At 35.0% G+C, this 24,348-nt stretch overlaps 2 protein-coding genes and 2 long non-coding RNA genes across 4 annotated transcripts in view; 2 read left to right on the top strand and 2 right to left on the bottom strand.

Annotated features, from left to right (window-relative positions):
- The window catches only part of LOC117136207, an 83,550-nt gene extending 67,729 nt beyond the window's left edge, over positions 1-15,821 (bottom strand). The window contains exon 1 of the mRNA XM_033296962.1: positions 15,321-15,821. Within this exon, the coding sequence (XP_033152853.1) occupies positions 15,321-15,577 (257 nt within the window). The 5' untranslated portion in view covers positions 15,578-15,821. The remainder of the gene's footprint in view (positions 1-15,320) is intronic.
- Positions 10,273-12,913, top strand: LOC117136208. The gene is made up of 4 exons (XR_004459080.1): positions 10,273-11,236; positions 11,288-11,362; positions 11,505-12,633; positions 12,691-12,913. It is a non-coding gene; the product is annotated as an uncharacterized LOC117136208 (long non-coding RNA).
- Positions 15,822-19,175: 3,354 nt separating the features above from the next.
- Positions 19,176-21,125, bottom strand: LOC117136322. Its single transcript, XR_004459090.1, has 4 exons — positions 20,836-21,125; positions 20,710-20,784; positions 19,439-20,567; positions 19,176-19,381 (listed from the first exon to the last, which is right to left on the bottom strand). It is a non-coding gene; the product is annotated as an uncharacterized LOC117136322 (long non-coding RNA).
- Positions 21,126-22,354: 1,229 nt separating this feature from the next.
- LOC117136320 overlaps positions 22,355-24,348 on the top strand; it is a 64,894-nt gene continuing 62,900 nt past the window's right edge. The window contains exon 1 of the mRNA XM_033297173.1: positions 22,355-22,605. The gene's annotated coding sequence lies outside the window, so the exon portion shown is untranslated. The remainder of the gene's footprint in view (positions 22,606-24,348) is intronic.

A 24,348-nucleotide genomic window follows, 5' to 3' on the forward strand; every position in this document is an offset into this window, starting at 1 on the left:
AATTTGCAAAGCGGGTGATTAAATAAGGTATTTGATATAATAAGGTCACCCATAGTCTTGGGAGGATACCGATTGAGCAATTTTAATTGTAAAAACTACCGATTCACTTTGTTGCGGAAAATTCGCGTGCACAATCTAATAAATAACTTGGTCAGGCTGGGTACATATTCACTTTATCGTCAAAGAACTATGGATTTATAACGATTTTTTTCGGTATCCCACCAGATGCGCCAATCAAATATTAAGGTATTCAATAAAATAAAAAACCAGAGAGAATGCTATAGTCAAGTTTCGCGACTATCAGATACCTGTTACTCAGCTGATGTAAATGCGAACGAGCAATTTCATATTTTTTCAGGAATATAGTTACAATATCTATAGTTAAAAAATTTAACAATTGTTCAAAAGTGTGTCAGTTTTAGGCGGCTTGTAGGCGAAAGAGTGGGCGTGGCAAAAAGGTTTTCGGCAAATCGATGGAAATTTACAGGACTAAAAAAAATATGAAAAAATATCCAACAATTTTTTAAAAATGTGGGTGTGGCAAAAAATTGTTTGGCAAAACGGTAAAAATTTACAAGACTAATAAAATTATACAAAAATATCCAAAAATTTTTTTAAAAATGTGGGCGTGGTTGGGCTGTTTTATACCGTTAGAGCGGGCGTGGCAAAAATTTTTTTTGCAAATCGATAGAAATTTACAAGAGTAATAAAAATTTGAAAAGTTACCAACACATTTTTCAAAAGTGTGGGCTTGGCAGTTTTTTGCGGTTTGTTGACGTTATAGTGGGCGTGGCAACATGGGTCAATAAACTTGCGTTGCGTCTTTGTTTCAAGAATCTGTATGCTGAATCCCTCCAGTCTTTATAGTTCCTGAGATCTCGACGTTCATACGGACAGACGGTCAAAGCTAGATCGACTCGGATCACGCAACTTAAATTGTCTATAAAGAAGACGAAAGAAAAAAAAACAAATATCGTTACTGAACTAATATACTTCTACTCTTCGGAGTACTGCTATTATGTTAGTTACAGTATGGCTCTGTGCCCACCCTACCATGAAACTTCTAGTGCCGAATGCGAAGACTCCCGTATTCGAATTCTTTTGTTATTGTTAGGGGAAATATTAAACAAATGATCAAACTTCCATTTTACAATTGATATATTCCATAAGAAGATTCAGAAATTTCTTTAAATTAGTTTTTTATCCACACTTTCAAATATACATACTCAGCTTTGTCTACTTACTAACTAACTAACAGTGTTGTTGCGAATCAAAATGATGTGCTAATGTAGGTAAGTAGTAATACATACAACTCCTACAGTATATTTGAGTAATTGGTACTGTTTCTGGGAAGACAACTAATAAGCCACCACTTATAAAAAGAAACACGCTCAAATTGGTTGTATTAATATATATTTATGCTCAGTTTTATTCGGATATGCAGACTGACTTAGCGAAAGCTTGGCCTAGACATACAGAGGTGGTCAAAAGTATTTACACAACGAGCTTTTTTTTCAATTAGTTGACAATTGAAAAAAAAGCTCGTTGTGTAAATACTTTTGACCACCTCTGTATATACCTATGGGCATACGATAGATGAATAGATAATGCGACAGCTTCAGTGAGAGAAGAAAGAAGGGAGAAAAGAAATGAGCAGAACGGCTAGTTTCGCGACGGCTCTCATGATTAGACCCGTAGCTGTACGGACTATAGCTACTCTTATGACGCCGTCCCACCGGGTATGACTTTCTGGAGGCGCTCAAGCCTCCATCTCGACGGAGGAATGTTGTTCTCTTTCACCAAAACTATGCTTCCGTATCGTATTGACGCTCCACTTGCTCCTTTATTGCAGTAGGGACAAGTATGGGCAGCTTCATCTTTTCCAGAAGTGTTGTTGGATCTGGGTCACCTGTTGCCATCTGCTGGGGCGACCTTCGCGAAGAAGAGTGATGTCGGGCTCAGGTAATTTTGTAAAGTTTGAACCCTTTAGGATTTGCGACGGCGTTAGCACCTCAAGGCTTTCAGGATTTTCTGAAATTGGACAGAGTGGACGGGAGTTAAGGATGGCAGAAATCTCATTGGCAAGAGTTCTTAATTCTTCGATGGCTAAGGTGAAATCATCGACGACTCTGTAGATGTGAAATTTAGCTAACTTAACAGCAGCCTCCCACCGAAGTGCGGGACACGCGGAGGGATGAACTTCGATCCCATCAGCTATGCAGGTCGAAGGTATGAATGCCGTGTGAAGTTCGATCAAAAATAGCTTTCGTAGTTTGGTACGCTCGCGCTTTGCACCGACAAAGCTTGGAGCATTGTCACTCCAAATGGTACCCGGGCTGCCTCGAGGACTGAGGAATCTGTTCAGCGCTGCGATAAAAGAATCCGTTGTGAGATACTAGAGAACGTCCAAATGAGCTGCCTACGTAGAAAAGCAACGCCTGTGGCCCTACATGTCAAGTTTTCTGATAATAAACAATGAGTGCCTTGGTGACTGGATGATCCTTTGGTAAAAGTATTGGATGCCTTCTATCGTACTTAAAACTGCGTTCGGAAGTCTCCCACCGACTGTAAGTAACCCATCGGAACCGATTATAGGCCTTAGCGAAGCCAGATTGCTTTTCTGTGGAACCAGCTTACCCTGGCTCAGAAATCCACACCCTTTTGCCAAGTGGACCTTCTGAATGCTCCTCAGAAGGAGCAAGCTGAGATGTTCTCCTCCACTGAAAGTCGACCTTTTAATTGCGTAAACTTGGCTCTGCAATTTGAAATGAAACGATGAATATATGCAAATACGCGCTGCAACTTATCGAAATAGTTGAGGAATTTTAAGTTTGATGAATTGTCTATGCAAACGGTTCCACTTAGAGCCGCAGAGCAAATCCTTTACTGCATGCAACAGGGACGGCTAATTCGAAGAGCTTTGCGAAAGCTCGTCGGGGTACATATTCGTCCATTTAAACCCATCGGAACGTGATGCCATGTTATGTCTTTGCCATCTCCTGAATTTTAGCGATTCTGTTTGATACGTATACGTTGAACTCCGTCGCAGGATGGCAAATCCACGCCAACACAATAGACAAGTCTGACCAACAATGTAAGGCGCAATCGCAATCTATGGATTCCTTGACGTTTACGATTAGCTCAGCCCATAAAAGCACTGCGGAAAGCTATAATCTTGAAATTGTTAAGGCCCTTAGTGGAGCTTCTCTTGACTTGGCACAAAGCAGATGGACTTTAGATTCTCCGTCAGTCTTCGATCGCAAGTATAAGCACGCTTCATAAGCTGATATGCTAGTATCGCAGAATCCATGCAACTCAACGGAAGCCCTTGGATGCGTTATGAATCGTGGAAAGTATAAGTTCTGTCAACTCCCCCCTGACGAAAAAATTGGCTCTGGCAATGCGTCATCGCAATCCACGTTTGCACTCCGTAGAGATCGCAGAAAGATCTTAGCTTTTGTGGCAATTGGGGTTATTAGATCAAGTTGATCACAGAATTTGGCTATAGTTGACAATGCAATCCACTTGGTTTGTCGATGATTGGACGGTATTTGATAAAAAAAAATAGAAGCTTATCTGAAGCCGGATCCCAGACTAAACGCATTGCTTTGGCGATATCCGATTCATCAGGGAATTTAAATAACTGCTCGCAGTCAGACTTTTCTTCCAGGGCTGCTGACTCCTTCGAACACCATTTACGGATTGGAAAGTGGCCACGCGTCAGTAGTTCTTTCACCTGACGAAGAATTTCTATTACCTCCTCAACTGAGTAGGCTAAGCTGTATCCTTGTACCAGCTCTTAAATTAATTTATAATTAATATAACTAATTTATAATAAGTATAAACCAAGTAGGGCCAGAACTTAAGGAAAACGTAATACATTTGTTACGCCAATTTGTAACAAGAGGTCGTGTGGTTTGATGTTTTTAAAATCCAATCCTATCGCATACTCTTTCATTTATCCTATTACAATCCAGACAATTCCTTGACAGAAATCCTGTTTTTCATATGTAATTTTCATATTTTCCCTTAAATAATGTTGGAACAACATAAGATGATCATGTCTATCCAACTGTGCAAACGGTTCGTCTCCCACTGCAGGGTATTTAGCAATTAAAACAGGCTTTCATGGTTTATCATATTTAGACCATTTAATACTTAAATGATGACCATTCCTTAATACACAACTAATTGCATGCATTGTATCCATTATTCTTTGATTTGATGTGAAATATCGCTTTACCCTTTCTGACGCATTCGATGTGGGTAATAGATTGCTGTGTATATATGCTTTATTTCAAAATTAATTACAAATTAATTTAGTTCATTGGCTTTAAACTGTAAACCATTATTACTGACTAGTATTACCGAAAATCCAAATATATGGAATATATTATTTCGCAAATACTCTTCAATGGCTTAGCCATTCTTTCTTTCTGTTTCGTTTGCCAATAAAATTTACTCAGATGATTTAAAACTTCGAGGTCGAGGACTAAGGATGTCTAAGTAAAGGCGCTGAAATGGTCGTTGCTATTGATATTGATTACACTTAATAGCAGCTAAACCATCATACTGTTGAGTTTTTTTTGTACACAAATCCATTACCACAGATGTGAAATCTGGGTATTTATATATTTTTTATCAACTGTAAATGTTATGGGTCTTTAAAGGAATCGGGTGTTAAATCTATTTCCGGACCATAACTGTCTAATAACGCAATCTCCCCTGCATACATACGAGATTAAGCATCTGTTACTATATGATCGCGACCTTTACGATGGCTTACTCCTCAAACTGGCGTGGTCAGTACTATAATAATAGCGAAACTTTTCTTTGTCTGGGCGAAATTTGGGTTGTGAAGAACCGGAACTTAAGTTTCAGCTTATCAAAAGAGTAAAATTCAAAAACTCTCTAATAGGCTCTGCAATACTTGCAAAGTAGATTACTTACTCAGTAGATTCTACCTTGGATGGCTCTGTTGCAAGACCACCTTGACCGATAACATATCACAAATATTTAATCTCAGTTACACAAAATTGGCTTTTGTTTAGATACAGAGTTAAATTTCGCTTCCGAAATTGTTCACCCAGACGGAGTAAAACTGCAAAATGCGATTAAATGACCGAGGAAACGACACACAAATCAGCAAGGTATCGTTTGAGGTGCATTACAAAGGTCAAATGACAATACCAAAAACTGTTAAAGTAGTCGATCTGGTCTCGTAAAAGCTACAATGCCTCTTGACGATTTTTCTAGCGGCACTTTTCAATAGCGTATTTCAAATCGATTTTTGAAATATGTAATGTTTGCTTTAGGCAGTAGGAATAAAATACCGTCAATGTTTGTCAAAGGTTATGCTTCTTTTTTGGTGCAGTCATTTATCCTGCGAGGATCTAAGCATAACTCTATTTTACTTTATTTCCCTATAAGGCCTAATGCAACCATTAAATCGATTTCTGCGTATAATAGAGTTTCAACTTTAGGTGAGACTAGATAAAATCTTTGGTTGACAGCTGATACTTGCCCATTGTCCAAAAGCATATAAATTCTGTGCATATGTTAGATTGCGTTTTGTATTTAATCTTTTCTCCGTCTGTTCTGTTTGTGCTATTAAAAGTGGTTCTTTCTGAAAATAATTTCTAAACAAATATTATTCCTGCACCGATAAACTTTTCTCGAAACCTGGATTCGTTTTCCGCACTGTCACCGGGCTCTTTTCATATTTCAGCCATTTTGCTTCAAGGGGGAAGCATTGCTCTCAAGGGTACCCCAATACGTTTTGCGCCATTTCTTTGCAATATATACTCACGCCACATGCAACATTTCTTGTCTAATCTCAAATAACAGATTCCAGGTAAGCATTTCTACTAACTAAGCATCTTCTATAGTCTTTGACATTTGGGAAGCCATGGCCATAATAGCATCTCGTTTATCTTCTAAAATATCAAATTCATTTCAATAGTTCGTATACCCGTTATTCGTAGAGTAAAAGAGGGTGTACTAGATTTGTTGAAAAGTATGTAACAGAAGGAAGCGTTTCCTTGATCCGCCTGTCCGTACGAAAATCGAGATCTCAGGAACTTTGAAAAGATAGAAGGTTGAGATTCAGCATACAGATTCTATAGACAAAGAAGCAGCGCGAGTTTGTTGACCCATGTTTCCCGCACAAAACTGCCACGTCCACACTTTTGAAAAACGTGTTTATATTTTTTAACATTTTTATTAGAATTGTAATTTTCTATCGATTTGCCGCCCAAAGCTGCCACACCCACATTTTTTAAAAACTTTTCGATGTTTTTTTTATAGTTTTATTAGTGTTGTAAACTTCTATCGATCTGCCAAAAAAACTTGTTGCAAATGAAAAGAATCATTGCAAGAAGGCTAGAGGTGATAACAAAAAGAAAAAGACAGAATTATATAGTTGACTTCCCCGACTATCAGATACCCGTTACCCAGCTCGTGGAAATGTGAACTCGAAGTTTCATATTTTTCTGGGATATCGATAGATATTGGGGAATAAAATGAGAAAAAACTTGTTTCAAATTGTTCAAAAGTGTGGGCGAGACCGCTTTGGCGGCTTTGGGGCGTTAGAGTGGGCGTGGCGAATAGCAACTCTATAATTCTTAAGTATACACGATTAGTACTAGTCTTTATATGTTTGTAAATTTTAAAATTTCAAGTAACAAAATAAATATTTCATTTTTGTCCGATACAGCAGCAGACATTTCCTTCATTAACAAAAATTCTGATGTATTCAAAGAAATTCAAAAGGAAAATATTGTTAACATACAAATTGAACACGGTATAATCAGGTACAAACAGATAAGTAAAAATTACTTTATAATTTCAATCTAGTAACATAAAATTTTACAATACATTGCGATAGAATAATTGGTCTGGATTTTTAAAAAAATTTTAATTGCAAACTACATTGTGAACCATTGGATCATTAGTGAATACTTCGACCCAACAATTTAAAATATCCAATTCATGTTCCAATACAATTAATTTCTGGCAATAATTCAATACTGTTACCAGCAAGATCCGCCAGGAAATTATATATATAAGTGTTAAACACAGTAGAAACATCCAAAGATACGTTTGTCCGGTTACTGAATACAGCAAGAACCGACCAATTGATTAACGTAAACAATTTATAAGACGAATCACTTTCAAATTACTAAGTTATCCAAACTAACAGTGATTCGAAAAAGAAGAAGTCAATTTCTCAACTGAGAAGAAATTTTTCGTCACCATTTATATCCTAATTAAGTGAATTATGCGCAAAATACAGCGATGTATTCAGACTTGAAACCGAATCAATAACAACCAACAATTAAAAAAATTAAGACTTAAGGATAAAGAACCATGGATATATTAAAAACTAAAGCATAGCCATCAGAAAGAAAATAAGAAACTAGTGGGAAAATTAATACAAGGTAATATCATTGAACTAAAGACACTAGAATAGAATATGAGAGCTTACATTGAGGAAGGGTATTGAATCTATCAGATAGCACTGTAATCTCGAACACATAACATGTATCGATAGTACATACAGGAGTCGCTATCGAATAAATATCTTTCCATACGCATATACTCAATCAAAGCGGACCTGTTTTTACTCAAGCGGGAATAATCTTCAATAATTATTATTATTATTATTATGGACCGATTCAATGCGGTCCCAGTGAACTGCGGATTGTGGACTCCAATGGGGTGATCCGTACTCAAAAATCGGACGGAAATAAATAATGTTGTGGTCCTGTAAGGATCATCAAGTTCCATTGACCACCTTTTTATAAAACCAAGCACACCCCTGGTCTTATTGACAATAGTCGAAATATGGTCAGAAAATTTAAGTTTAGGGTTCAGAAGAACATCTAGATCTTTCGGCTTTCGGCAACGTTTCGTCTTCTTTCAAACAACTTTTGGCTCTTCTACGCGGCTTTTCAAGCGGGTATCTCGGCTGAATTTCACACACCGAACTTCACCTTGTCTTTTCTCTCTTGTCGCTCTGCTTTTATACTGATGTCGCGAATCCTGCTGGTCTGCTGTCGCTTCTCTTGCTGCTATGCTTAAATTCTGGTGATTTACTTTTTTTGCTACTCTTGTCGCCTTCTTGCTTGGACCCTGCTTTTCTCCTCTCTTACATATAGATTGCAGCCTCTGTATTCAGCAACAGCGCAACCCATCAATTTAAGGCTTTGTTTTGAGCAAGTTATTATAATAAATTCATTATTATTATAAATTCATTCAATAAAAATTCAGAGAAGCGAACAGTAGAGTCGCTTTAAAACATAATAATAATACATGGCGACCGTGAAATGGGTCCTGAAAGGACGTAGGATGGAAGCGCACAGGAACTTAAAAAGACATTGACTACAACTCGATCAGAGGCAGTGAAGTAGTCGACTGCCATCTATGCAGACTTCCCTTATTGTGGATTCCAATTCAACTTCCAATGGAGACGACCACGAACAACAAATGCAGCAGAACCGCCATCTCCTGCAATAAGTCGCAGTAAATTGAGTGATATGTGTGGAAAAAGAAGCGGTGTGGTACATCGCCTTAAAAATGGAAAGGCAACGTTTCTAAATTTATTAAACAATGAAAACATACCTAGGAATACATCGGTGAAGCTTTACACTGAGCTCGAACATGTAAAAAATTTACTATCTAAAAGAAAGTCACAGAAAGAAGACGCGCAATTCAGTTCAATCACCGGAGGAGAAGAAGATTCCGGCGCTAGAAAAGAAGTGCCCAGACGATTGTAAAGGACCGCTTGGCTCGCTATACTATGAGTATACTTGCACCGCAAGTATAGCAGCCATATAGGGCGTAGAAACCGGCAGCACTACAAGGAGTGCACAACAAAAATAACAATAAAATAACAGTATTGTACGTTTTTGAGCGACATTATTAAAGTTGTCCATTTGGCGCGTGACCTGTAAAGTCACGTAAAAATGTAGGGAAGGATTTTTGTAAAAAAAAACGCAAAAATTGAGCATATGAACGATAGCCGCCGATTAAGTAAGTCGGTTGAAAATATCGGTTCAGGATATTCATACCCAAATATGGGTTTAATAGATTCCAAAACGGTGGACTCCACGGGGGACAACGGTGGACACTGCAAACGTAATTAGCGAAGTAGAGGTGGAAGCACCTGATTTTATAAATAGGTAATATTTTATTAGGTTTAATTCTTATTTGAATGCTACATATGCATTCACGAAAATATACAAGACACACAATAAGTGTCTAAAAACGAAATATGTATATCGGTAGAGCAAACGACCTAGACAATATCTAGACATATATATGTTAAATAAAACAACACAAAAGAAATATTAAACAAATGCTGAACATGTCAAATAAATAAATATACAAATAAAATAAGCATTTTTGTATACACACAAAACATTTATACAAGATAACTTTTAATCAGTATAAATTCCCAAAAGGTATGGAATGGGTAGAATTGTCAAGGGTAGAATTGTCAAGACAAATTTGATAGAGCATATAAATGCATTAATAAAGAGACTGTAATAATACCCTATCTGTTAATAAACCATGTAAAGACGCTAGTAACACAGTATAATCAATTAGTCGACATTGTCGATAAATACAAGGATAGCCTTACATCAGATTATAAGAATCAGTGACAAAAATTGTTACTTTCTCTAATAAAATATAAAGAAACATTGGTATTATAAGATATATATGATAGATATAAATATTTCCAAAGATTTTCTACCGCATGCTAAATTTACAGAAAGTAAGTTTGCAGAACTGGACGAATCACACGTTATAATTCACACTGATCCGACAGTGATTTAAAGTCTATAGTCGAGGAAGACAAAATGTCTATTACACCGACTGAATTTTCCAAACGAGCCATATAACTCATCACAGTGTTCGATGGAAAGGCTGAAAATTTAATAAGTTTCATAAATTCTCCGACTCTAGTAGATTCGATGGTAAATTTGAAAAATTCAAGTAACAAAACAAATCTTAAATTTTTTCCGATACAGCAACAGACATTTCCTTGATTCAAGAAAATTCTGATGTATTCAAAGAAATTCAAAAGGTTGAGGCACAAAAAGATAGGTAAATAATACCTTATAATTTCCATCTAGTAACAAATTTTACAATACCTTGCGATGGAATAATTGGTCTGGATTTTTAAAAAAAATTTAATTGCAAACTAGATTGTGAGCCATGTGATGATTAGTTAATACTTCGACCCAACCATTTACAATAAAGAACCATGGATATATTAAAAACTACAGCATATCCATCAGAAAGAAACTAAGAAACTAGTGGGAAAATGAATACAAGATAATATCATTGAACCCTCTGTGTCTGAATGTAATAGCTCGCTTTTGTTAGTACCAAAAAAATCACTCCCTGATTCCGAAGAGAAACAATGCAGATTAGTTATAGACAAAAATAAATAAAAAACTGTTATCCGAAAAATTTCAACTTCCTAGAATTGATGACTTTTTGGATCAACGACGAAGCATTTTTCATGCCTTGACTTAATGTCAGGTTTTCACCAAATTTAACTTGAAGAGAGTTCATGAGATACAATGTCATTTCCAACGAGCAATGGCTCATATTGCTTTACGCGACTATCTTTTGGGTTAAATAGCTGGGTTTAATAGCCTAATTCATCGCAGAGAATGATGACAATAGCATTCTCAGGTTTAGAACCTTCCAAGGATTCCTTTATATGGACAACTTTATTGTCATTGGATGTTCAGAGCAACACATGACCAAAAACTTAAACAACGTCTTCGAACTGTGTAGGAAAAATAATCTGAAGCTACCCTTTTATTCCAGTAACGTTTTCAAAAAATAATATTATTTTCCCGATGTTCTTATACTAAAGTTTGTTGTACAGAATATCGCCTTTCTCAACCAATTTTATAAGAAGTCTCTTTCTCAGGTTCCAATGCGGATGTATTTTCGCTTTACCAAAACTTTCATAGCCATAATTTCCTATTGATAGTCTTTCCAGTCTATATTCGGCTAGTATTAAATTAAATAGGAGTAGGTTATATAGGTTATATAGGTTACTTATATGGTCTTGCCAAATAAAGCTGGAAAACCATCGATGGCACTATCGATACTATCGATGGTTTTAAGTTTTTTCAAACCATCGATGCTTTTCGAAAACAATCGAACAATCCGCACTGGCGTCACTAACACTTTGATACAGCGAAAGAGATATGTAAGTTTGGTAAATTTTATGCGGAATGGAAATTATAGTTTTCTTTTTCAGATTATAGAAAAGAAATAACTATTTGAGAAGATTGGTGGTGTTGGAAGAGGTTGGAGATGGATAAATACTTGAAAAGTAAGAACTTTTAATGCAAACATTCAAACAGACTCGTTCGCGTACAATGTGCATATGTGTATTTATATACATATAGCCACAAAATATGCATTTACACGTGTTTCAAATTTATTCTTAGTAACCAATATGTTCTTGATTTCAGACCCTTTAACAACTGTGGATAACACGACTCCAAAATTGGATCCCTTAAAACGTGGAGGCCCCGAATATCTGGAGGCTGAAAAGTCCCTTCCACTAGTTTTGAAGTGTTTTGGAATTGAAGTTGCAGGAGGATTTCAGTTACGTTGACAATGTATCCATTTCTACTGATTGTTGGACCTCGCGTGCTAATGAGGCGTATCTCACTATAACGTAACACTTCATTAACGAATGCTATGAACTTAAATCAGCAGTTTTGTCGACGCAAAAACTTGTAGATGCAACTAACCACTGCGCTAGTAATATTGCGAACTCACTCAGCGCCGTTTTGATTGAGTGGAACCTTTTAAATAAGGTAGTATCGATTGTAACAGACAACGACGCGTCTATGAAAGAAGCGTGCGAATTAATGATGATAATAAATGAAACATTTACCTTGTGTCTCGCATACTATTAATGTGTTAGTGCAAGATCTCCTGAAAATAGATTCTATAGTGCCCTTACTAGCAAGGTGTAAGAGAATCGTATCGTTTTTCAAATCGAGTTCAATCGCAACAAAGAAACTTAAAAATGCAAAAACTTCTGATTCACGCTATGGACTTGTACAAGAAGTTCCAACGCGTTGGAATAGCGCCTACTATATGATTCAACGGATTATTTTAGTAAATTACTCGCTTTCTGCAGTGCTTCTAAACTCAACCAAAGCTCCAAGTCCAATATCAGCGGACGAAATGATCGTTCTGGATGAGATATGTCAAGTTCTAGCTCCGTTTCACAGACTGCGCTTGAACGATTGCCAGAGCGTTTTTCGCATTACGAAACTCGGACTGTTACTAGAATTGCTACATTACTGGATCCCAGATTTAAAAAGGACTGTTTTTTGTTTTCATCGAACTCAGAGCAAGCCGCGAAAGATTTGCAGTTAGAGTTATTTTCAAGTTTGTCCCGAGTTCCTTTCACACGTGATATTTCAACACCACCAGACACTCCACAAGAAAAAAAAAACAGTTTCTTTACTTAATTAGGAACGAAACTTTCAAATAAATTTCATTCGGAACTCAATAATGCTATTGAGGACGTATTTTGCGAGACCTAATGAGCCGGAGGATAAGGATCCCCTTGCTTATTGGATGGTAAGAATATCATTTTTACTTTTTAAATTTAATATTCATGACTTTATCCCTTTTCAGGAAAACAGTGACAGTCTGAAGCCAATAACTAAACTTTGTAGAAATTACCTGTGCATTCCGGCCAGTTCAACAGAATCTGATAGAACCTTCAGTAAAGCTGGTCAGATTGTATCTGACCGCAGAGCATCGCTTAAACAAAAGTAGTTTGCTACTTTTTGTGAACAAAAACCAGAAACAATGATCTCTTGTTGTCTTATTATGAATATAAAAAAACATTATTTTGTATTACTAAATATTTTGAATACTGTGTTAATTTAAATAATAGTTACATTGAAGCAAATAAAACGTTTTTGTTTTTGTTTAAAATTGCATTTTAATTGCTTTGCAGGCCCTTCTGCATACTGTAATATGTTTTTTTATTCTGTAAGGGTATATAAACTTCGGTTCACGTTAAATTATAGTTCCATTTTTTTGTTTTTTAAGACTATCGATGTTTTCTTAGAAAACCATTAAAACCATCGATAGTGCCAACCAGCTCTATTGCCAAATCGGTAGTTTCTGTAGACGTTTTCCCTTACAGGTGCTTTTTAGGACATCTCGACCTGTTTAGTCAGAAACAAAGATAATTTAATGGACTAGCACCTCTACAACATAATTATATCGCTTCTTTAAACCCATTTTGCCTTTCCGTAAAATTAATTTCCATTTTCCCGCTATTTAGTACTGATCTTAGTTATCACTTGCGGGACCTTAAACAGCCTCTGTATCTTCGTGGTGCGGGCGTGACATATTTAGAAATTTACAAGATAAATAAAAAAATATCCAAACAATTTTCATAAGTGTGAGCCTGACCGGTTTGGCGGCTTTAGAGCGTTAGAGTGCGCGTGGCAGATCGCAATCGTGGGCGTGCGAACATAAAACTTCCGCTCTGTCTATGTCTCTAGAATATGTATGCTGAATTTTAATCCTTTACCTTTTATAGTTCTTGAGATCGAGACGTTTATACAGAAAGTCGGAAATGTCCAGATCAATTCGGCTATTGATCCTGATCAAGAATATATATACTTTATATGGTCGGAAACGCTTACTTCTGCCTCTTACATACTTTTCAACGAATCTAGTATTCCATTTTACTCTACGAGAAACGGGTATAAAAACCGGTGCTGTGGTTTTCGAATTCGTTTGAATTTTTCGATTTGTAAAACGGTTATTTTTGTCTGAGCGAAATGAAAAGTAAATGGCTTTTTTATATCAAATCAGATCTTATTTACTAAGGGGAAAAAAATAGTTTACTCAGTGGGCTATTGACGTTTATTCCACATCACCTCAATCAAGATCATCATCATCATCATTCTGCCACTTAGTTATTTTATAACAAAGGTATTTTTGTCTCCACCTCACATTTGACATACAACATTTTGCCGTCGGCACAAAAATTTTCCTTAAACCATTATATGCGGAAAAAGTCAGCTGGGTAATGGACAAATTTTTCCAATAAGCCCTATCGAGTTCAAAGAAACGTTTGGGAAAACCAGATTAAAAGATTAATCACGAGGATGTTGGAAAATTAAGGAAGAAGTCAGCTCTGATACATTGCGCCCTGTAATTGCATAATCACTAATTTAAGGTTCAAGTATTACGAAAAAAGCCTTTCATAAGCCAAAACATAAGAGAGAATGCTATAGTCGACTTCCCCGACTATCAAATACCCGTTACTCAGCCAGTGTGAATGCAAACGCTAAATTTAATCATATTTCTGTGACTCGATAGATATTAGAGACTAAAAAAAGAAAAAATAAAAAAATTGTTCTCAAAGTGTGGGCGTGACCTTTTGTTGCGTTTTGTTGGTGAAAGGAGGGGCGTGGCGAAAGTGTTTTTGGTATACATATAAAAATTGGCAAGACAAACAATAAAACGAAGAAAAATCTAAACATTTTTCAAAAGTGTGGTTGCGGCAGTTTTGGGCGGTGTAAGGGCTTCGAGTGGGCGTGGCAATAAGTTTTTTGGCAAATCGATAGAAACCGCCCATCGCACCTATTCAGTTTATTATATAATATTTTTTTAGTTTAAGACAACATGCTGCAATATATTTTATACAACCACTGTAAATATACACAAGAGTTGACTGCGTAAAGATGATATAACTCATTCCTATTGTTAGTTTGTAGGTTTTTGTAATGTGAGTTTTATTTGTTGCTTTTTTTATTAAAAACGAACATGGAATTGAATGCGAAAATGCTGTGACTTTTCATAATATAATAAATAAAATAAAAAGAAATTTAACTGTTACTTCTCACAAAATCGAATCGTATGTAATACTGTAAAAATGGAGCGTCCCAAACAGAACCAGAAGAAGAATCCGCTAAACCTTTTGATTGCCGTATTTTTTATCCCCTTTGGTACGGTCCCTGTTGCCTGATATGCTTGCACATCAAAACAGGGTATTACAAAAAATGAATCCTTATTAGAAATGTATACATATATAATATATATATATATAATATATAATAATATAATAGATATATTTATATATAAATATATATTTATACTCAAATAAAACCAATAAAAATGCATATAAATCTCGTCATTATTAAAATACTTTGAATGTAAATACAATTCTCACTGTGTAATTATTAGTTAACCATTTTGCAACCAGAAACTGTTTTATTTACAACAATATAATTTCTTACCTGATCTGTATGTTTCCGTATCTCGTTGAATTTTTTGATTTTGCAACAGTTTTAAAATTTGTGTTTGCACTAGCTCCACCACCAAAATAGCTGGCACTTGTACGAGGCAAACGATGATTTACGTTTCCATTTCCTGCTAGAGTTCGCGAGGTACCACTCGCGCTAGTAGCGTGGGCGTATTTATAAGAAATGTGTATAAAGTAATAGCACGTTACTACCAGAGCCATTCGGCTGATCTTTTTTCGAAGTGCCACCATGGCTTTAAGATATTTTAGTATCTGCCTATTAATGTAGATCTGTTTGAAACTGAGTCCAAACAGCTCCCGTTTAATCGCACAATGTAAACATTTATTGTTTTGATTATTTATTACATGTCTCCTAATTATATAAAATATTTAAATTAACTATTTCCTTGCAATATTTTACAGTTAATCTCTGATTTTTTTGCAGCAGACGATCGCGACAGCGAAAATAGAAAATTTTTAATAGTGGAACCAACAATCAACCACGAGCAACTATTATCCAACATGCCCAGAAACACACCACAGTGATAGATACTTAGGAACTTGTTTACTATGTTTAAAAGTGAGAGTTGCTTTTCTGTTTATCATAAAGACACACAAGCAGTCTACAGATATATGTGAATTTATTTTGTTGTACTCAATAATCCATAAGACAGACTTAGCGTTCAACAAATTGAAGAATTATTTACAACTGTGTATCTCACCGAATCCTTTATTTAAAGAAAGAAAACAATACATATCTTCTATTCAAGTGGGAACCCAGTTGGAAGTTTGCAAACAATTAAAAAAATAGTACTTTCAAATGGGATAAAGGCGAAGTTTGCAAATTACTAATCTCATAAAATAAGTTTCTTTCGGGTACAAATTTACGTTTCTCAGCACGCAGCTGCTTCAGATATTTTACCCTTTTGATTTCAAATACATACCAACATGAACTTCCATATTCATATCGAAATAGATTTCATTTACTTTTTATACCCGTTACTCGTTAAGCAAAACAGGCAGAAGAAAGCATTTCCGATTATATTAAGTATATTCTTCATCAGAATCAAAGGCCATGTCCGTCTCCCCGTATGAATGAAACGATGTCAGGATCTATAAATCTAGAATCTTGAGATTAAGCATGCAGCTTGAGAGACATAGACGCAGCGCAAGTTTGTTTCAAAATATTACCACGCTCAGAACCCGCCCAAAATTGCCACGTCCACACATTTGAATGTTTTGATATTTATTCATATTTTTATTAGCCGCCCAAGGCTGCCACGCCCAAACTTTTAAATTTTCTTTTCTTTGTTTTATTGTTTGTCTTTCCAATTTTTATCGGTGTACCAAAAACACGCCCCTCCTTACACCAGCAAAACGACCAAAACAACCGTAATTTGAAAAAAAATTTCATTTAATTCCCTCATATCTATCGATGTCCCAGAAAATTAATGAAATTTCGAATTCGCATACTAGTACTAATACTAGCTGAGTAACGGGTATCCGATAGTTGGGGAACTCGACTTTAGCAGTCTCTCTTGTTATACCCGTTACTCGTAAAATAAGAGGGTGTACTAGATTCGTTGAAAAGTATGTATTAGGCAGAAGGAAGCGTTTCCGACTATATAAAGTATATATATTCATGATCAGAATCAATGGCCGAGTCGATCCAGCCATGTCCGTCTGTCCGTATTAACGTGGACAGGAAAGCTTAAAGGTTGAGCTTAAAGGTTAAGCATACAGATTCTAGAGACAAAGACGCAATGCAAGTTTGTTGACCCATGTTGCCTGAGTTCTGAATTTTGGGACTAATTTCACAATGTTTTGACTATAAATCATGTGTACCACGTTGTATATATATATTTCATAGCTTTAAAGCGATCGGATGTGTTATTTTCTACGCTCTGAATTTATTTTTGGGTTTGTCGAAACCAGTGCACTTCGGTCCAGAATTTGTTTTTTTGGCATAAAGTCTAAATTTGTATGTCAATGTATGTATCGTCCTTAAGCAATTATTTTCTAAAAGAAAATATATTATATAAAAAAAAACACAAACAAAATTGACCGAAAGCTTCACTAAATCTTTTTATGAGCTTTGAAAGGTGCAGTGTTAAACAACTGATTAAGAGAAGGCAATTCCCGCCAAATTATTAGCTTTCATTTGCATCTGGTACGATCGTTAATACGCATCCAAAAATTATAGTAAAATATGGAAAATAAATGCCAAGGTATGATGTTTTTAACGTATGTAGGTAATATATGTATAGTTGTACTGTTTTTATGTTGTGTGACATCCAATGTACAATGTATGTGTATCTTAACAGAAAATTCGAACGTGTCCCCTGTGTTTCGTGGAGTATAACTAATTTTCTAACAATTTCTGACAAAAGTTAAACATACATGCCAAACATACTAAGTGGATGGCGTCTAAGAGAAAAATTCTTATTAGTGGTTTTGAAAATTCCAAGACAGCACAGCAATATATAAGCACCAGGCTTTTAAATAAAAGGCATAACAGCGACATATATCTGCCCTATAATGAAGTGATCGAAGCAAAATTACAGTGCCGACCAGAGGGTATAGAAGTAATGGAAAATACTGCACAAGTGCTATTGCAAAATCTCTATATCACCAACGATCCACAAAGTACTGGTCCACGGATTTCAAATCAATAATTCGGCGTTGGTTCCACTTGGATGCCTAGGCGAAAATGCGAATGAAGCCCGAAATAAACTTTACAAAAGGGACCGACTATTGCATGCCAGGAAAAATGGTCAAATGAATACGATTGATTCCTCTGAACAACTAGTATCAACAATTTTTTTAAAAGAGAGTGAAAAAATAGGAAAAATCCACTTCCGAAGGCAGTATAAGTCGTTTGAAAATACAGTCTAATTTTAAACCTGATCCATCAGACAAAATATTGGATTCACATTCTGATTCTGATGCGAGTTCAGATTCGGAAATTTATAATGTAGAACTAGAAGAAGAAGAGGGCGATTCTTCGTAAAACAATATATCTATGCACATTTATTAAATTAAAAAAAAAACAATAAAATTTCGTTGACTCCTGAGTCATACCAAAGACACTAGAATCTATGTAAATAATATCACAAAATAAATTTCTAGAATGACTTTATATTAGAATATGATATTTGTCATTAGAGTATATTTGTCATTAGAGTATTCAGCTTGCGACATGTGAAAAATTAATAAGGAAATGATTGTTGAGAGCGATCTAAACAAACGAATTTAAAAAACTTTTAAATTAAAATATTCAGGGCGTAAATTATTAATTATTATTTTATTTCATCATATTGCCAAAACTCCAAATATGTAAATTCGATCAGAATTCATTTCGCCCCGAAAATCGTCTTCTAGCACAAGTACGCACACATATTCACGTTCTCGTCTATTGTTTTTACTCACACAAGCAAGCTAAATCTATTTTTAGATTTCTTACGCTCTCAGCTTAAGCGCGCGAAAAGAGAGAAATTGTGGCCGTCACCAAAAAATTGGATGCATAGTGCTAAACCAATGTATGTATGGCCGTTACGCATCTTGTTATTATAGTGACTTTGTAGAGCTGGAAAACCATCGATGGTTTCGATGGTTTTCTAAGAAAACATAGATAGTATCGATAGATAAAAAAAAAATGGAACTATAACGTGAACCGAAGTTTATATACCCTTACAGAATAAAAAAAATATATTACAGTAGCCCTTTAGAAGAATGCAATTAAAATTCATTTTTTAAACAAAAACAAAACCGTTTTATTTGCTTCAATGTAACTATTATTTAAATTAACACAGATTTCAAAATATTTAGTAATACAAAATAATGTTTTTTTATATTCATAATAAGACAACAAGAGATCATTGTTTCTGGTTTTTGTTCACAAAAAGTAGCAAACTACTTTTGTTTAAGCGATGCTCTGCGGTCAGATACAATCTGACCAGCTTTACTGAAGGTTCTATCAGATTCTGTTGAACTGGCCGGAATGCACAGGTAATTTCTACAAAGTTTAGTTATTGGCTTCAGACTGTCACTGTTTTCCTGAAAAGGGATAAAGTCATGAATATTAAATTTAAAAAGTAAAAATGATATTCTTACCATCCAATAAGCAAGGGGATCCTTATCCTCCGGCTCATTAGGTCTCGCAAAATACGTCCTCAATAGCATTATTGAGTTCCGAATGAAATTTATTTGAAAGTTTCGTTCCTAATTAAGTAAAGAAACTGTTTTTTTTTTCTTGTGGAGTGTCTGGTGGTGTTGAAATATCACGTGTGAAAGGAACTCGGGACAAACTTGAAAATAACTCTAACTGCAAATCTTTCGCGGCTTGCTCTGAGTTCGATGAAAACAAAAAACAGTCCTTTTTAAATCTGGGATCCAGTAATGTAGCAATTCTAGTAACAGTCCGAGTTTCGTAATGCGAAAAACGCTCTGGCAATCGTTCAAGCGCAGTCTGTGAAACGGAGCTAGAACTTGACATATCTCATCCAGAACGATCATTTCGTCCGCTGATATTGGACTTGGAGCTTTGGTTGAGTTTAGAAGCACTGCAGAAAGCGAGTAATTTACTAAAATAATCCGTTGAATCATATAGTAGGCGCTATTCCAACGCGTTGGAACTTCTTGTACAAGTCCATAGCGTGAATCAGAAGTTTTTGCATTTTTAAGTTTCTTTGTTGCGATTGAACTCGATTTGAAAAACGATACGATTCTCTTACACCTTGCTAGTAAGGGCACTATAGAATCTATTTTCAGGAGATCTTGCACTAACACATTAATAGTATGCGAGACACAAGGTAAATGTTTCATTTATTATCATCATTAATTCGCACGCTTCTTTCATAGACGCGTCGTTGTCTGTTACAATCGATACTACCTTATTTAAAAGGTTCCACTCAATCAAAACGGCGCTGAGTGAGTTCGCAATATTACTAGCGCAGTGGTTAGTTGCATCTACAAGTTTTTGCGTCGACAAAACTGCTGATTTAAGTTCATAGCATTCGTTAATGAAGTGTTACGTTATAGTGAGATACGCCTCATTAGCACGCGAGGTCCAACAATCAGTAGAAATGGATACATTGTCAACGTAACTGAAATCCTCCTGCAACTTCAATTCCAAAACACTTCAAAACTAGTGGAAGGGACTTTTCAGCCTCCAGATATTCGGGGCCTCCACGTTTTAAGGGACCCAATTTTGGAGTCGTGTTATCCACAGTTGTTAAAGGGTCTGAAATCAAGAACATATTGGTTACTAAGAATAAATTTGAAACACGTGTAAATGCATATTTTGTGGCTATATGTATATAAATACACATATGCACATTGTACGCGAACGAGTCTGTTTGAATGTTTGCATTAAAAGTACTTACTTTTCAAGTATTTATCCATCTCCAACCTCTTCCAACACCACCAATCTTCTCAAATAGTTATTTCTTTTCTATAATCTGAAAAAGAAAACTATAATTTCCATTCCGGATAAAATTTACCAAACTTACTTATATCTCTCTTGCTTAGACTTTATGCCAAAAAAAAATCGAATTCTGGGCAATAAATTCGTTAAAAACTCTATATTTACACAAAATCCGTTCGCTTCCCGAATTTGAACAAAATTTTGTTATTCTGTCTTTGTGTTTTGTATACTCTGTCTTTCCTTCGTTGTCCGCAGTGCTGTTATTTTTTTTTTTATTCACATACATAAGTGCACCCGGTCCACACATACATTGACTCGCAACTTATTTCGTGCAATAGGAAAATAAAAGTTTTAAACATTATCGCGTTCTTAATTTTTTAGGATTCAACAAAAATTTGGTATTTTTAAACTGAATTCCTACATTTTAAATACGATAAGATAATTCTCTACCAAATTGTCTCTAAATTGTCCCACTAATAAGGAAGTTAAGAAAACGAATGTCTTTTTATGGTGCAGAATTTTTTCGATTTCGATTTGGGCAGAATCTTTCGACTTCGATTTTAGGTGCTCTGCTTACATCGAAAATGTTTGTTGCCATCCGCAAAATGTCAAGTCTGAGGTGGAGTCAGAAATACATTTGTTCTAAAATAACTACGTGGTAGCATGATCTTGTAGTGATGTGGAATTAACATCAATTGACCACTGAGTAAACTATTTTATAAACTATATTATAGAAAAAATTTGCCCATTAGAACTGTAAGTCATAGGATTTTTTATCTTAAACTCGCAGGTCCCAAGCAAAGCTATTTTAATGAACACAGCTGTACATTAAAGCTGGGAAACTATTGATAGTGGCCATATTCGATATTTTCGATGTTTCGTACTATCGATAGTATCGTTTTTTTTCTACGTCACCTTAAAATGGTAAAAATAGTAGCAATTTTTAATGTTTTTTTCAAACAAACTAATGGGAGATCAACTTCGTAATATAATGGGTACAGCAAATAAGAACAAATTAAAGTCATAAATTCTCATATTTTATATATTCTTATATATTAAATATTCTCATATTTTATATATTCTTATATATTAAATATTCTCATATTTTATATATTCTTATATATTAAATATTCTCATATTTTATATATTCTTATATATTAAATATTCTCATATTTTATATATTCTTATATATTAAATATTCTCATATTTTATATATTAAATAATTTAATAAACATTAAAACTTAAAGGGGATATCAACTTCATAATGGAATTGGTAAAACATAACATACAAATTAAAGTCAAATTCTTTGACTAAAAATAAGGAACAAAATTGCTCAATCCAGGCATTTCTTTGCAAAATCAAAAGTATGTCAGCATTGTATATAATAAGTCCAGTCTTGCTGAACATACGCTAGGTATACGTTAGGGTATTTTGCTTGCTTGTGTGAGTAAAAACAATAGACGAGAACGTGTGTATGTTTGCGTACTTGAGCTAGAAGGCGATTTTCGGACCGAAATCAATTCTGGTCGAAGAAACGTTTTGGCCAATTTCGTAGCCATATGATGTGACTCTTGTAATTTTAAAGTTTTTTAAATTCGTTTGTTACAATCGCGGCTCGAATTAGCTACCGTTTTCATATTTATATATGTCGGAGATTGAGTAGATAGTAGATAGATAGTAGAATTCATCTTCCAACACTGGAAACTCTAAGTAAAAGCACTTATCAAACAGCTTATGTATGGGAAGCATATCGATAGAAATGGAGACAGATTGACTAAGAGAATAAGAACAGTACATAGTGTAAATAAACAACGGGAAGTTGTTTTTGGCGACGCCCTTGCCTTTGTCATTAAGGTAATTAATCGAATTAATTTTGTCACATCTGAAATCATCTAGATTAATAAGGGGAATAAATAAGTTAGGCACTTTTTGGAAATGGTTACCTGGAACTCCGGATCACGATGATTTCATTACAGTACAGAATAAAATAAACGACTTAATGAGATAAAATCACTTTCCAAACACTTTAAAAATATTTTTATTGTTCAAGAATTGCGGTTAAGAAGATTGTTTACGATTGTTAACAATCGACTTGCAAAACATAATTGATACTATTACACTGGCAAATATTGATGTATTTACCACAAAAATGTTAAATAATGAAGACATTAAAGAAATATAAAATCACCAACAAGAGCCTATAATTATTGAAGATATAATGGATATCTCCGTATTCAAAATTGTATCACATAAAGAACTCTTAATTATTTATGTCAAATACCCTAAATTAACAAATAGATGCGAAATTTATTGTGCCAGATCCATTTCACAATATGATGGAAAATTACTAACGAACTTTTTAATAACTATGGTATTTTAAGTAAAATATATGAACATTAATATCATTCAAGAAAGTGTCATTCTAATAAATATAAATAATATTGTAAACAATTCTCATTTAGATGGGACATACATATAAATTATCATTCAACGGCACATCAAAAATAAATAATATACAATAATAATATAATAAATACACTTATTTAGAAAACAAAATACTTGAGTACATAATCACTAACAACTGTACAAATCTGGAAATATCAGATTTTATAAAATCAAAAATTCAGAACTTACTCTTGACAACATTAATATAGCAACGTATATTTACAACGTAAATATAGCACTCTGCCCCAGTTGATAAACAAATTTCAAACTCCAATCTCAGCAGCTTTGCCTTTGTCCATGTTTTTGTCGACAACACTTAGCCACCCGATAAATAATCAAACTTAAGGTAAACACAACTTCCACTTGGAGACCAAGCCATAATCAACTTATTGCTTCAATCAAACTGCATCAGTCAGCAAATAACTGAAAGTTTAAAAAGTTCGAATGAAAAGCTTTTGACCGAGGTTGATTGGATCAGGATAAAGAATTAAAAGATCAGTCTGAATCGGGACGAGATCGTGAACAGCTTCAAAGCTATGATAAAGCTAGTAATAAAGTGTCTGGTAATAGTATAAGTGAAAATAAAAAAAAATAGTAACAATTTTAATTTGCATATGAGCAAGTGGATATTGCTTTGAATAAATAGGAGAATTGTGTGTTGTGTTTATTACCTGTTTTATTGTATTAGTGTTAAAGGATATCCTTCTTGATATTGAAGATTCTTGAATTTATTTAATAATATATTGTAACGATCTGATTTTCTATTTTTGCTCATTACGAATTGCAACGGCTAGCTCAGAGGGTTTGTGCGTTCGACCCACCAAAATTAATGATTTCTGTGATTGCCCGACCAAGGAAAAGAAGAGTGTTCTTATTATAGTCGATTTATTCTACAATATTATGAATAACTCCTCCGGCGTTCTCTCTGCTCCTGCGGCGTTTCTCCTGCAAAGCCTTGTCTCCGTTGTCCTGTGTACTCCTTGACAACGGACGACGAGTCGGCCCGTCCGGGTTTAGGATATTATGGGGCAGGGTGTATCGTCCACGGGCGAGACAACGCTCGACCTGGGACCACCTGTACCGACCACTGACTCCACTGACCCTTTCGAACAAGTCAGGTCCTTGTCTTCCCTTCCGAAGGTCCTTCTGCCG

The sequence above is a fragment of the Drosophila mauritiana genome, chromosome 2R (genome assembly GCF_004382145.1).
Source record: "Drosophila mauritiana strain mau12 chromosome 2R, ASM438214v1, whole genome shotgun sequence".
Classification (NCBI taxonomy): domain Eukaryota; kingdom Metazoa; phylum Arthropoda; class Insecta; order Diptera; family Drosophilidae; genus Drosophila; species Drosophila mauritiana.